At 39.4% G+C, this 13711-nt stretch overlaps 3 protein-coding genes and 1 non-coding gene across 8 annotated transcripts; 3 read left to right on the top strand and 1 right to left on the bottom strand.

The window, feature by feature from the left end:
• The first annotated feature begins 827 nt into the window (after positions 1-827).
• On the top strand, positions 828-3513 carry myct1a (myc target 1a). Its single transcript, XM_073492827.1, has 2 exons — positions 828-1152; positions 2129-3513. Exons 1-2 carry the CDS (start codon positions 1098-1100, stop codon positions 2674-2676), a joined length of 603 nt encoding a protein of 200 aa, XP_073348928.1. The 5' UTR covers positions 828-1097; the 3' UTR covers positions 2677-3513.
• A 698-nt stretch (positions 3514-4211) lies between these two features.
• Positions 4212-11165, top strand: serac1 (serine active site containing 1). 4 transcript variants are annotated; one of them, XM_073493502.1, is made up of 17 exons: positions 4212-4247; positions 4914-5014; positions 5156-5192; positions 5291-5433; positions 5888-5977; positions 6639-6770; positions 6871-6992; positions 7199-7327; positions 7502-7615; positions 7993-8155; positions 8523-8673; positions 8784-8925; positions 9076-9176; positions 9436-9533; positions 9715-9897; positions 9991-10134; positions 10290-11165. In XM_073493502.1, exons 2-17 carry the CDS (start codon positions 4921-4923, stop codon positions 10424-10426), a joined length of 1980 nt encoding a protein of 659 aa, XP_073349603.1. In that variant the 5' UTR covers positions 4212-4247; positions 4914-4920; the 3' UTR covers positions 10427-11165. The 4 variants fall into 4 exon arrangements, with proteins under 4 accessions (XP_073349603.1, XP_073349604.1, XP_073349606.1 ...); XM_073493503.1 differs by having other exon boundaries at positions 4239-4247; positions 4891-5014; XM_073493505.1 differs by lacking the exon at positions 4212-4247 and adding an exon at positions 4304-4333.
• Positions 11166-11836: 671 nt separating this feature from the next.
• gtf2h5 (general transcription factor IIH, polypeptide 5) lies at positions 11837-12950 on the top strand. 2 transcript variants are annotated; one of them, XM_073492902.1, is made up of 3 exons: positions 11837-11911; positions 12333-12417; positions 12601-12950. In XM_073492902.1, exons 2-3 carry the CDS (start codon positions 12383-12385, stop codon positions 12779-12781), a joined length of 216 nt encoding a protein of 71 aa, XP_073349003.1. In that variant the 5' UTR covers positions 11837-11911; positions 12333-12382; the 3' UTR covers positions 12782-12950. The 2 variants fall into 2 exon arrangements, with proteins under 2 accessions (XP_073349003.1, XP_073349001.1); XM_073492900.1 differs by having other exon boundaries at positions 11887-11966.
• Positions 12951-13520: 570 nt separating this feature from the next.
• LOC141018559 (U2 spliceosomal RNA) lies at positions 13521-13711 on the bottom strand. The gene has a single exon (XR_012180737.1). It is a non-coding gene; the product is annotated as a U2 spliceosomal RNA (small nuclear RNA).

The raw sequence follows: 13711 nt of genomic DNA, 5'->3' as shown, positions 1-13711 counted from the left end.
GGTCCACATTAAACGCATACCAATATGACTACCCGTATCCTTCCTTTTGACTGTATTGATGACCTTGCAGATTTGGCTGGGGCTAGATTAAAAACAATGCTGAGTGTGGGATCAAGAATGAGTAACATGAAGAGCTTAATTTCTTATTCACTGTGTCCTGATTTTTCATGGGCAAAACATGAAAAGTTTGTGCATTGAAAGATTAGCTGTGCTGCTTATCAAACTACAGTGTTTTTACTGGATCTCTCCAAACTGAGAAAGGACCAGACGACCAATGCACGCTACGTTGACCTGGCAGACACTGTGGAAAGACTGAGCTTACTAACAAAGACTCACAATCCATTTTAAAATGCACCAGAGTGGAATAATTTCTTTTGCAACATTACAACTGCAAATTAAAAACACTTACAGCATTGCTACCATCAATTCCTGCTGTGGTTTTGCCTTCAACACACATTTCAGACCCAAGTCTGTAACTGCTGGTGCAACTTATGACAAATCTGTCATCTGTGGTATCTGTGGTGGAAGGGTAAAATATGAGAGATTGAAATATTAATCGTCTCGGAAAGGAACAAAACTATTGGTGAGTGTGGTGGACTTTCCTATGGTAAAAACAGAAGTCTCACAGTGCTGGGGGTGACACTGTTTCACATTAATCAACCTGAAGGAAATGATGAAGGAGGAAGTGATTATAGCAACACCCCGTCTCCCCACCACCAGGATCTCTGTCCTGGATAGATAAGCCACTCCTGTTGCTAATTTCAAGCAGAAAAGCAGGAAATGTGACAGTGTAGTTTTCCGCTTCCATAAACAAGAAGACTGCCAGAGTTAGCCGCCAGTCGGTCCTGTGTGCCTCTGGGCTGAGTCTCCCTCTGAGGGAGACAGACATACTGACAGAAAAAGTGAGCAAGGGACGGCAGAGGGAGAAAGTGAGAGAACAGGAAAGGGGGAAGCAGAAAGTGAGGAAACCCCATCAGGAGAAAAGAGAGACAGGCAAGTATTGACAGAAGAAGAGGACAAGGGAGTAGAAGAGACAGGAAAAGACAGATTGAACTGGCAATCAGTCTGTCTTCTTCTCTGACAGAAAAGACAAAGTCATGGCTGAGAACAACACAAATCTCTTTCTGGAAATACTTCAGTCTTTTGACGCTGGTGAGTCGTTTCTAACTTCCCTTCTCTTTACCCTGGTTCTTTTCATGTGGTCTCTGATAGGCACTGTTTGTTCTCTCAGGAATTCAAGCTTTAATCGCCTCTGGAATAGTTACAATATGTGGTCCTGATTCCATCTGAAGATAACCTACTCCAACAAATTAAAATATTCATAGGAAACTTTTGTGAATTTTAAAAATACTCACTCAAAATTTATAATGTACAGACATGTTTTCCTAGTTTTTTTTCCTTCCTCAGTTTTCCCAAATGTCATTTCCAGATGACTTTTGACCAGCAGTGTCACGTTTCCCAAAGTTAGAGAAGGAAAAAAAAACTGCTGTGGAAATATGGGCTGGTAGCAAAGTAGGGTCAGTCTTTTTAACGCTTAACTGTATTGAAAGGAAATTGATTTGTTTTCCCTGGCAGCAGTCCAGCGGGATTTGTCGTAGCCGCTGCATTCTGTCTCCTCCCAAGCACGCTTATGTTGGCAGTACAACTTCCAAGGCAAAGAAGCAACGAGCAAAAAGCCAATGCCTTTTTTGTGGGATTGAAATGCAATCAGTTTGTTGTCTTCATGAAAACTTGCTCTTGTAAACATGAAAGAGGAAAGCCTTTATTATGTTGTCAAGGGGCACCCTCTTGCAAGACACTGTTGGCAATCTTCCATTTGTTGCAAACAGATGGCTTCTGTAATCTTCGTAAGGTCATAGATTCTAATTAAAATTCTTTCCATTCCTAGGGGATGATAAAAAAGACATTAATACAAAAAGTTATTGAGGAGAAAGTGCATTTGGATGTATTGCATGTACATAAATGTTATAAAACTATTGTCCCTCAAAGTGAACCTGAAGAGTAAATAAGTTAATTGGAAGGAAGAATTAGATAGAAGCCAAGAATATGGAGGCGGTTTGAAAAGGATCCATCAAAAATACATTGAAGCACAGTTCATAAAGTATCCTTTTTGTTTCTCTCTTCACAGTCCCTCTTATCATAGCTTTCTGTGTGTCCATGGCGGTGGGCCTGGTCTTAGGGGCACTTGTTTACGTGCTCTTGACCTGGATGTCCAGACGCAAAGCAGGCTCAGCCAGAATCACTCGCCGCCCTCCTCGCCAATCACGTCTGTCTTCGCGCAACCGTCCAGGCTTTAACCGCAACAGCAGCTACGACAGGCGCAGCAACAACAGTTTGGTCAGTGCTGCTTTCAGCTTTCACCGCCAGACCTCCTCCCCAGATCACTATGACCCACTGGGCCACAAATCCAGCTTCAGGGCCTCTACCTTCCACCCTCTCCTCCAGTGCAGCCAAATCGCGAGGGAGGCAGAGGAGGGGAGCCAGACCACGCTGCCTCGTACACCGACTCTGAACACGTCGACTGGATCGGCTCAAACAGCAGCCCAGCCGGCTGCCACCCCACCCAGACCAGAGTCATTTTGGGGGAACAGTGGCCTGAGGGGTTTCCATGCTACACAGACCCCACCTCCAGCTTATGAGAGCATTATTAGAGCTTATCAGGAAACATGCACCTGAGAGGAGTCAGAGCACCAGGCTGACTCGAACTAAATAAACTCAGAGTTGTAAATGGATTTACAAATGATGTTGGACTAAATCTGTATTGATTTGTAAGACCAGGTGGAGCTGGGCGGAGTGAACGCCGATGTAAAGGTCAAGTGTGTTCCCTGCTCAACAAAGTAAGACCCTGAAACAACAACCAGTTTTGTATGTTTTTGGTTTGTTAATATATATCTGGTGTTGACATAAGCATACTTGCCTTTCATCATTCACTACAGATGCAAAATACTTTTTAAAATGTGGCAATGGCTGCTTACAAACAAATTACTCCGTTATTAGCAGTCTGTATTAAGTGGTGATTGACACTCTGTATGCTTGCACAGAATCTTTGTTTGATTAAGACAAGGCAAAAAACCTAGAGATAAAAACAGGTGACTGGGCATTTATGCTGCAAAGCAATACTTCTCATTTGTCCCTGCTGATAATATAAATATGCAAAAGAGAGATTAATTGTATGTGTGAACCCCAAACGAAGGTGAGTGTTTGTGTTTATTTTATGGTAAATAAAAAAACGTGTCATTTGACGTATTACTGCAAGACCTTGTGGAGACAGCCTTAAGCGTATTTGATGTTTCAACTGCTGCCTCAAATGTTTTTATAGAGCTGTGGTAATGTGGGTGTGTGTGGCATTCAAAGTAATTTAGTGTGTGTTTGCATGTTCAGTACGTGTGAGCTTAAGAGAGAGAGAGAGAGAGAGAAAACAAAGTGGGCATTGTGAAGTTTTTGTATTTTATATTTGAATGTACTTTGCTGAACTTTTAACATAAGTTAATGCAATAAAAGCAAGAATCAAAAGCAACTGAGTTTTCCTTATAAAGGTTGTGGTCTTTGGGGTGTTTTCTATCACAAACAAAGTAGTGCCCACAAGATATGGACATAATAACATGAACACCTATAAAACACTGCAACCCAATACAGTAGTCATCCAAATAAATACTACATTAGAGAAGTTTCTTTAGTTCCTCTGTCGCCGACTGTGTCAAAAGTCAATCATATTTTGAGATTGTGGTATCGATTTATGATGTTGCATTGTGATGCTGTTCACTGGTGGTGGCAATAAGGGAACTACCTTGTGAAGTAAATACCTAACAGGATGTAATCTCAAACAACAACAACAACAACACATATCTCAACCAGTGAGTACGACATATACTTCTGTAAACATTATAATCATTATAATAGTATGAGTGCAGGTGTTTCTATTATTTGGTCCACCCCCTTCAAGCAGACATATCATTTTATATTTATATATCCAGTCTGATCACTGTTTCCTGATGGAGGAACCTGCAGCCTACGCCACAGTAAGGTTTGCGAGGTCACAGATATTTATGTTGAATTTTTTTTTTTTAAGTCCTAATAACGCATAACACACAGTGCAGGTTAAGTATATTTTTAGTTGCCAACTATTAAAAAAATAAATAACTTTTGCTTTCTAGTTTTTTTCTAGTGGCGGTCGATGACGTATTATTTGTGAGACACGTTTCCCTTGTGTTTATGAACACCGGGGCGCTGCAGTCGTGATCATCACGGTAACGTTCGTCCTTTTTAAAACTTATTAGCCGGCAGAAAAGGACAATGTCACTATCGACAATGAAAATTAACCCGAACGAAAAAGGTTAATTTAATCCGTCAGCTGCATCTCTTACAGTTTGTACGCTGGTTGTACGCTTTAGAAGTGAAACGCTAGCCTAAAGTAAGTTTGTGTTAGCTAACATTTCATTTAGCTCGACCCGTTGTTGCAGTCTAACTGTGTTTAAGTTGACGTTAGCACTCTGACACAAGACTGACTTTAATGTCACATAAAGCTGAATGTTTGGGATAACGTTACATTGACTGACGGGTGAAGTGGCTGTCAACTAGCTGAGTTATTCAACGTTAACTCCGGCTAAGTTAGCTAACGTTAGCTAGAGGACATAGGCATGATTTGATGCCCTCACATTAGTGAGTTGACAGTATTTAGCCTACATTATAGGGACAGGTTTGTTAAATGTTCGCACTGTCGCTTGTTTGGTCATTAGAGCTCTGTAGCTGAGCAGTGACATGTGTGCTTTACACTGAATTAGCTTTAGCAAAAATGTCCTTGGCCAGCCATCTGACTCTATTAGTTTCCAGTGTGAGATTGGCTTAAGTTTGAATAAGTTGTGGTATTCTTCGGTGGTCTGATTAATTTAGCCCATTATACTGGGGGTGTGCAGGCAGAGGATGTCTGTTGCAGCTCTACGTTTGATCCGCTGTCGGAGGCTGAGTACAGCTGGGCCGCCTGGAGTGAGGAAAGTGCTTCAGTGGAAACATTTAAGTAAGTTATTAGACATATTTGTCCTACATGTCACATCTTACACACCCAATTACTCAACGTAAATGGATTCAACCTATATATTTCTGCGAGAACAGCTTCAAACTCTCATCTAATATGGATTCATTTTCTTCTGAAATGTAGGGAAGTTTGCTAAAGTAACAGGTGCAGTTGTCTTGGGGTAAGTTACAGATTTTAATCCTTGACTTCAATCGCCACATTTGATTATTGCAAATTTGTCTGCGTCACAGGATTAACCATTACCCTACCTTTCTACAGGGGCTGTCTTTTTATCACTTATGAAGTGGAGGCCTTGGACAAAGCTGTGACCATTGACACTCGTGCAATTCTTCAGGAGAAGTACAAATCTTACATCTATCTGAGAGCCACTCCCTCTGATGAAAAGGAGAACCTTACTGCAGGTATTGAATGCCACCTAAACCAACCCTAACCCTTTTGTACCCCCTTAGGAAACGAAAAGAATATGGTTATTTTAATATTTCTTTTTAGCTTAGATGTTATTTTATGTATTGTTTTTACTTCCCAGGCCAGTTGAATGAGTGGCTTTATTTATTTCTTGTGTGAGCTCTGAGTTATTCAGAGTTTGTCATGTCCAGGTGCCCAGTGACGTCTGTTATCATTACTTCCTGTTTTTTATGTCTTCCTCTCTCTACTATCTTTCCTGCCTGCATATTTGGGTCGGTCTGTTGACAGATCTCACTTCCACTGGTCAAGGCTCTCTTATGTAATGGAAATGATCACCTACTTTCCTATACTGAAATAAAACTTGCGATCTGTTATCTCGGTTGTGTTTTTAGAGACACTGAATTCATAGGTAACTATAGTAATTCTTTTCACACTGTGTGTCTTTTCCAGGGCTCACAACTAAAGCAAGGAGGGAACTTCATAAAGCAGCAAGGCGGTTTCTGGAAATATCATCTAGGCTTTTTCTGCAATCACTAGATGGTAAGAGATCAAAAGTTGTCATTATATGGGACTAGTAAGGTAACACTTAACATGCACAGTGGGAAAGCGCAGCACTGCGCCTCATGTTTTTAAGGTTAAAAGAAACAAATTGCTGCTTATAGAGTTAGGGGTGGTACAAATATTTATTCTCAGAAAACCACTGCCCTGTCGCTTTTGGTCAAAGGAAACACCTGCTCTGTACATGCACATCCTGTTTTGAATGTCACATAGTTTGGGCATTAATGTGTATATTGTGCAATCGACTGTAATACACATGACTGATGTTTGGTTTCTTCACCTTATAATAACTCTGTGTGAATCTCTAATGACTTTAAAATGTAAATGCATAGATTTTGTAAAGATTCTTTCAATACGTGACAGCTTTTTCATAAGATTATATTCCAGTAAGACTTCTAACATTCACCTTTGACTTGAAAATTATAAGCTGCCAAATTGATGACCCAAAGTTTGAAACAACAAGGTTTGTACCTTGCTAGCTGTTTTAATAATGTGAAAGTGGTACTGTAGATACTGGTAGTTGGTAGTTAGTCACAGTAGATACAGTTTGAAAGTCAAGTGCCTTTAGGAATATTTGTAACATCCTTTGTCATCTTTGTTGTGTAAACGTTCAGTTGGTTAGTTTGTTCTCTGTTTGTCATAGAGCACTTTAGCCATGTGGACGCAGACCCACATGAGGTGGCATTATGGGTCTTACTAAAGAGGACACAGTCAGCTAATAAAGCTGCCAGACTACAAGCTGTACAGGAACTTGCAGAAAATCACCACTGGCACGGTAAAATACACAAAAAAAATCTTGCAAATCACGTCAAGTTTACAGTATATAAAAAATGAAGTTGGGTCTGATTAATTCACACCTTTTTCCAATAACGCAGACTACCAGTACCAGACAGCAGCGCAGGTTATAGACCAGCGAACAGCTGTGGGCCTGGCCCGGACTCCTCAGGTAGACCTTCGATTCTTCCTGCGCACACCTGCACTGCCTGACCTGGAGGATGTAAGTATTTTACATAGATAGCTCCATATCTCTCTAACTTGCAAACCACAGGCTTGTTTCTATACTAAACATAATTGGCTCCACATTTTTGGATTGCTGTGTATTTCTTAAGAGATTTCTCAAGAAATCAGATTTTTGATACTGTATCTTGTTGGTATAGTTTTAGAGGTATATCAGATGATAAATACAATGTGTCCTCTATACAGGGATTGTCAGTAGAGGATGAACTGAGGCAGCTGCTGGGGTCTCTGCCTCAGTCTGAGGTGGACAAATGTGTTCAGTACTTCACCTCACTGGCCCTCAGGGAGAGCACCCAGTCCCTGGCAGCACAACGGGTAATTGAAACAGAAAGACAGACTCACACATGCACTTCTGCATATTGTCTTTTGGAAATTGACTACCTAGAACAGGGTGCATCAGGAGAACAATTCTATGTTTGGTAAAAAGGGTTGAATATTCAAATCCAATTTAAATCATCTTACCAACACATGTGCTCTCCTATGTTGCAGGGTGGTCTGTGGTGTTTTGGAGGTAATGGGCTCCCTTATGCCCAGAGCCTCACCTCTGTTCCCTCTGAGAAGGTGGAATCCTTCTGCTTACAGGCACTGGTACAGCACTCAAAGGTAATTTTGGCCACAATGCATCTAAACAGGATCTAGTCTTGGGGAAGGTTATTAAACTGATCATCATTATCAGTTAAACACAACAAAAGAAAAAGAGAAGCTAAGAAAAGCTAATTCAGAACACAGAGCACATTTTGTTTTAGTTCAGTTAATTCAGTGGTTTCTTATGTTTCAGGGTTATAGAGACTCTTGTCAGCATTTGCGTATTTATCGAACAGTTTTACATTAACACTGTTTTTGGAATTACATTGTCTTCTGAACAGAAACAACTATTACCTCATTATATCTCAGAGACTAACTCCTGTGGAGACTGTGGTTGATTTTAATTGCTTGGTAAGATGTATAAATGTTCTAAACTTACTGAAACACATCTGCAGGTCCAGAGCCACTGTGACCACATAGTTGCCAACGGGGGCTTGCAGCTCCTCCAGAGGGTTTATCAGCTTCGCAGAGACTCCCTGAAGATTCAGAGGAACATTGTTCGTATCATAGGAAATTTGGCACTCAATGAGAGCGTTCATCAGGCCATAGCCCAGTCTGGTAAGTGTGCAACTCATCTGATTATTTTATAGTGTTGTGGTTATATGTAATCTTGACTGGGTGTGCTGAGGATATTATTAAAACAAGATCTACTGCCTAATTTTGCATGTGCATATGTCATCAACAGATTACAAATTCACCGTTACTTAATCATTCATATGTCAGCAGCTTTTCTTATGTTACCACAGCTATCAGCCGTTGGTCAACCCAGAAGTGCTTTACAGTAGTCATACTTGTTCACACTTGTTTGTATGTTTGTGCTTGTTTTCTGTTTTTAATTCTTTCCATCCCAGATGTATTAACTGACAACTAAACAAAAGATTATAATGGATACAATATTTTTTCTTTCTTTCTGACCTATCTTCAGGCTGGGTATCTGTCCTGGCTGAGATGATGCAGTCTCCTCATGTCATGCAGGCGTCTCATGCAGCCCGCGCTCTGGCCAACCTGGATAGGGAGGCAGTGAAAGAGAAATACCAAGACGGCGTCTATATCCTTCACCCACATGCACGTGGCAAGTAGGAGAACAATTAATTTTATTATGACATCTTTTTTTTTAATACTGTATTTGTTTGTTTGTTTTATATGTAAACCAATACTTTTCTTTGCACAATGTGTTAATTTCCAGCCAGCCAATCAAAGCAGACGTGCTCTTCATCCATGGGATTCTAGGAGCAGCTTTTAAGACTTGGAGGCAGAAGGACCGTATTACGTCAGAGGAAGAGAAGGAGGCGGAAAGCATGGACGACTACACAGAATGCTGGCCAAAGGTGAAAAATCCCCCTAATCCTTCCAATTATTATTATTATGGATTACCATAAACTGTCCTCCATGTTTTAACTCCTACAATGAAATTAAATCTTTGGAACAACTATGGATCAGTCATCTCTCACTTTTGTTGTTTTCTCTTTTATTGACAGTCATGGTTGGCTGCTGATTGCCCAAATCTGAGAGTATTGTCGGTGGAGTATGACAGTCACCTCAGTGATTGGATGGCCAAGTGTCCCGCTGAGAATCAGAGGTGAAGAATCTGTAGTTTCTACTTGTCAGCTGGTGTTCAAGTATAAAATATTGTATGGGGAAACTTATATTTTCTCTGTTATTAGAGAGGGCTTAACATTTTTGGACAATTTATCAAAAATCATGACTCGTTAAAGGTAATTAAGATACCACTCTTAATGACATGAAATGGTTCGTTATCCCGCTTTTTCCATCATTACTAGTCATCATCATGACTATTAATGACTGAACTGTTGATTCATTTTTTTATGTTGTCTCAGAAAATCTTTGGCCTACAGAAGTCGAGAGCTACTGAAGAAGTTAAAGTTGGCAGGAGTTGGAGAGAGGCCTGTGGTCTGGGTAGCCCACAGTATGGGAGGTATTTTGTCAGAACTTTCCTTCCACAAGCATGTTCGATTTTTACATAATTCCCTTTGACGCAACATGAAGGAGAAAAAAATGGCTTCCACACATATGCCTACATGTGATTTTATGTGTTAAATTTAAAACGTTGCCCTTACTTTCTATCTGTATCCTCTTCTGTTTGGCGTCTCCATCAGGATTGCTTGTGAAGAAAATGCTGCTGGATGCCTCAGAGGACCCAGATATGCATGGACTGTTAAAGAACACCAAGGGCATTATGTTCTACAGTGTTCCCCACCGTGGCACCTTTATGGCAGAGTACTCAGTAAATGTCAGATATCTCCTCTTTCCCTCCATAGAAGTCAGAGAACTATGTAAAGGTAAGTGAATAAAATGAATTCTGAGGTCCAAGACTGTTTGTGTTGCATAGAAATAGTTCGATATCAACTCATCAATCATCTATGTGTTTTAAGACTCACCAGCCCTACGTAACCTGAATGAGAACTTCTTGAACATGGCCAAAGAAAAGGAAATCAAGGTGCTGAGCTTTGCAGAGACACTGCCAACAAACATTGGTCCCATGATCAAGATACTGGTGGTACCGACACAGTCAGCAAGTATGTGACACTAATGCACATGAGAAATGAAACACATCTATCTACGATGTATATCTTTAAACGTATTGCATGAGAAAAAATTGCATAAATCTTAAGAGCTACAGTATGTGTCTGTAATCTTGTGCCTACTTGGGCCTGCTCTGGTTCGGTTACAGATCTCGGCATCGGAGAGCTCATTGAGGTGGATGTAGATCATCTCAACATCTGCAAGCCAGAGAAGAAGGACTCATTTCTGTACAAGCGCAGCCTCCAGTTCATCTTGGAAGCACTTCAGAGCTACATTGGCCACTGACTGAAATATATGAACACAAACACGCTGATACAACCTACTGCTGTTTACTTGAAATGGGGAGAGCAGTGTCACCCACTTCACTTCACACCAAATGGAAACATAACTGCCTCTCGTTGGTTAACATTTACATAAACAATCACTAATGTGATCCTAGTAAAATGAGAGAAATTACATTTATTTACACATTGATTTCTGTGAGGTTGTTGGTTGTGATGGAAGAAATGTAGGTGCTTATGTTGTCATCCTCCTTCATTGGCACCTCTCGCTAGTAAGTCAGATGAATTTTAAAGATTACTTGAATTTTTATAGAACAACCACATTTACAAGTAAGTTCAGATTGTGACGTAACGTATTCTATATTTTATTTTTCCAATTCATCTTAGACTTACTAGCTTAACATATGGCAGATAATGCTCATATTATATTTACTTAATGAAGCACTGACATGTGATTGGCACTCATGCTCCCCAGTTTTTTTGACCGGAGCAATGATTTACGATTTTATTTTTTTATATTTATGTATTTTATTCTAAATACAGTATGACAGTAATATTGTCTGCCAAATTATATTCCTTCCTGAACCTTACCTCAAATGGACCTGTATTAATGATAGTTCAGATTGCATTATTTATTATTGTGCGACTAATCAAGCAAATGATTTTTAATCTCCATGCATATGTAGTAAAAATTGCCACTAGCAATGTTGACCATGAATAAATGTATGAAATTGGAGGCTTTATTTGACATGTCTATGCACTGCATAATTTCTATTTCACAATGCATATCTCATTGGAAGCTTTTTACCCTTATTTTTATGATAGTACTAAAGTGAAATTAAATTTGCACTGAAATGCGCTCAGGGGTAGCAAAACTGTGAATATATACACAGTTCATAATTCTAAGGTTAAGCAATATGACCATATAAACTGATACAATATAAATCTACTGTCAGAGATGTTGCTATACACTGGTGTATATCCCTTTAAAATGTCTGAGTATATAGACTATAGTGGGAAACCTAAAACACAGTAGTAAAATTGGATTTTAATGATTTTGGCATCAATGTTAAGATATACTTTTAATTGTTGAACACTTAATTCACTAGGTTGATTGAAAACAGACATTCCCAATAGGTTATTTAATTTATCAAAAGCTTCACATTAGATTTTCAAGAAATGTAACTATATACTTACATTATTGTGATAGAGGATTTTATCCATATTACCCACTGCAACATTAACCTGTTTCATCAATAATGAATACAGTAAAACTGTAATGGATGGTATTAATGTGCACTAAAATATAGTTATGCAGCTTTCTCCAGCTAGAGGTAAAGGATAAAATCACGTATGATTGATAGTCTGTTCGTGTCACATACGCATTTTGTATCGCAGGAAATTGTCCCTTGGTGCGCACCGTACGTCATCCCCCGTCTAGCTTAAAATGCTTTAAAAAGTTAGCAAAGGAAACAACTGCGGCTATCAGGTTAGTCAAAGTCCGTGTCGTCTTCGCTTGAATGTAGCAAGATATGTTAATAAATGTGGGTATCTTGTTATGTTCAGTATGTGAATATTGCAGTAGTTAGCAAAACAGTCCAGGAGTTGTAATAATGTAGCTACTTTTAATGAACGTTAGCGGTAACAAGCTAATCAGGTGAAAATCAAAAGCTAGCAGTCGTGTTTTTTACGCTAACCTTACTCGCATATTTTTTGTTTTATGAGGTATGGTAACCTCACGTTAAGAATTTAGTTTTACTTCAAAAGACTGAGACCCAAACCCAAACATTTCGCTCTTTTGTTCATGTTCCTTGACTGTAATTTACTGTCCTGAGTTTAACTATTGCTACGTTAGCTTCTCGTGTTGACGGTCAGGAAAGTGATAGGTCTTTTTGTTTTCTGTGCTGCAGGTTTTGAGAATATTTACTACAATCGACTGCTGTTCTCTGCACCTGTCATCATGGTAAACGTACACAAAGGTGTCCTTGTTGAATGGTAAGAAATGCATCATCTGCTCAGAAATCTTTTGTCTAGTAATTCTGATAAATATGCTGCAGTTACACAAATATAAAACTCATGATGAATTGGATTACTTAAGTTAATTAATTTTAAAAATTGTGCAAGATGTAATGACTTATTTCGTATTTTGTCCTTGCTTCCCATTGCTCATTGGACCAGTGATCCTGCCATGAAACAATTCCTCCTCTACCTGGATGAAAAGATGGCCCTGGGGAAGAAGTTCATCCTCAAAGACCTCGACGACACACACGTCTTCATCCTGCAAGAAGTGGTCCAAACCCTACAGGAGAGAGTTGGCGAGTTAATGGACCAGAATTCATTCCCCATCACGCAGAAATAACACTCGAATTTTTCAAAGGATTTTCTTTTTGAACTGTGTTTGAGTCTTACAGTGGGTATGGTTTGCAGTGTTTTGACTGCAGACTAATATGGATCATATGGAGTGTTAATTTTCTTGCACTGAATGTGAAAAAACCTTTGTTAAAAAATAAAAGTGTTGGTTTAAAGTACGCATGCGCTGTCTTGTCATCGACTCCATTAAGACTTGTTAAACATTTGTTTCTTTACTGATCTCAGTAAACTCAGCTAATTTGAGTTGTCCTTTCTTCATGAAAAATGAAAGCAGTAAGAATCTGAACTTGTGTTTTCACAGGGTTTGGCACTAATAGTTATCATTTCATATATTAACGGAAGTACAAAAATAGCTCTTAATGCATCTAATCTTGTGGTTATCATACTTGATTTGATAGCCATCATGTTTTTGCTGTGTTTGTGCAGACTGTGAGGAAATCTCTTGTATTCTCTTTACATGTGCTTGTGTAATTAAATTCTTTGCTACCAAACCTCAAATATACAGTGACTAGGCTTGAGGAAAAAGAAAAAACAAAAAAAACAACATGGTCAAATGAACCACGATTTAACTTAATCACCTGTATTGAATTAGTGGTACGTTACTGTGAATCTTCACAAACACGTCACCAGTATGATGTCTCTCTAACGACGAATATTGACACGCAACACAGAAAACGACACACAACATTATTTTAAGTTCGTAAGTATTTTACTTTTCAACAGTGAGAGGGGGGTGCACCGTTCCTGGAAGTACTGCAATACCAGGTCGATGCGTGGAGTGGACGGAGCAAGCCCCTATTCCATCTCCCTGTTCCAAAAATCAATTTAATATATGGTCCCCGGGTAGGGGACGTATCAGATATTAAACTGATAAGAACAGATACTACACTTGATCTTAGCCAAAAGGCCGAGAAGCGAT

This window comes from Pagrus major, chromosome 22, assembly GCF_040436345.1.
Source record: "Pagrus major chromosome 22, Pma_NU_1.0".
NCBI lineage: Eukaryota > Metazoa > Chordata > Actinopteri > Spariformes > Sparidae > Pagrus > Pagrus major.
Note: the sequence above shows the minus strand (reverse complement) of the source record. Positions and strands in the feature narration are given on the sequence as shown.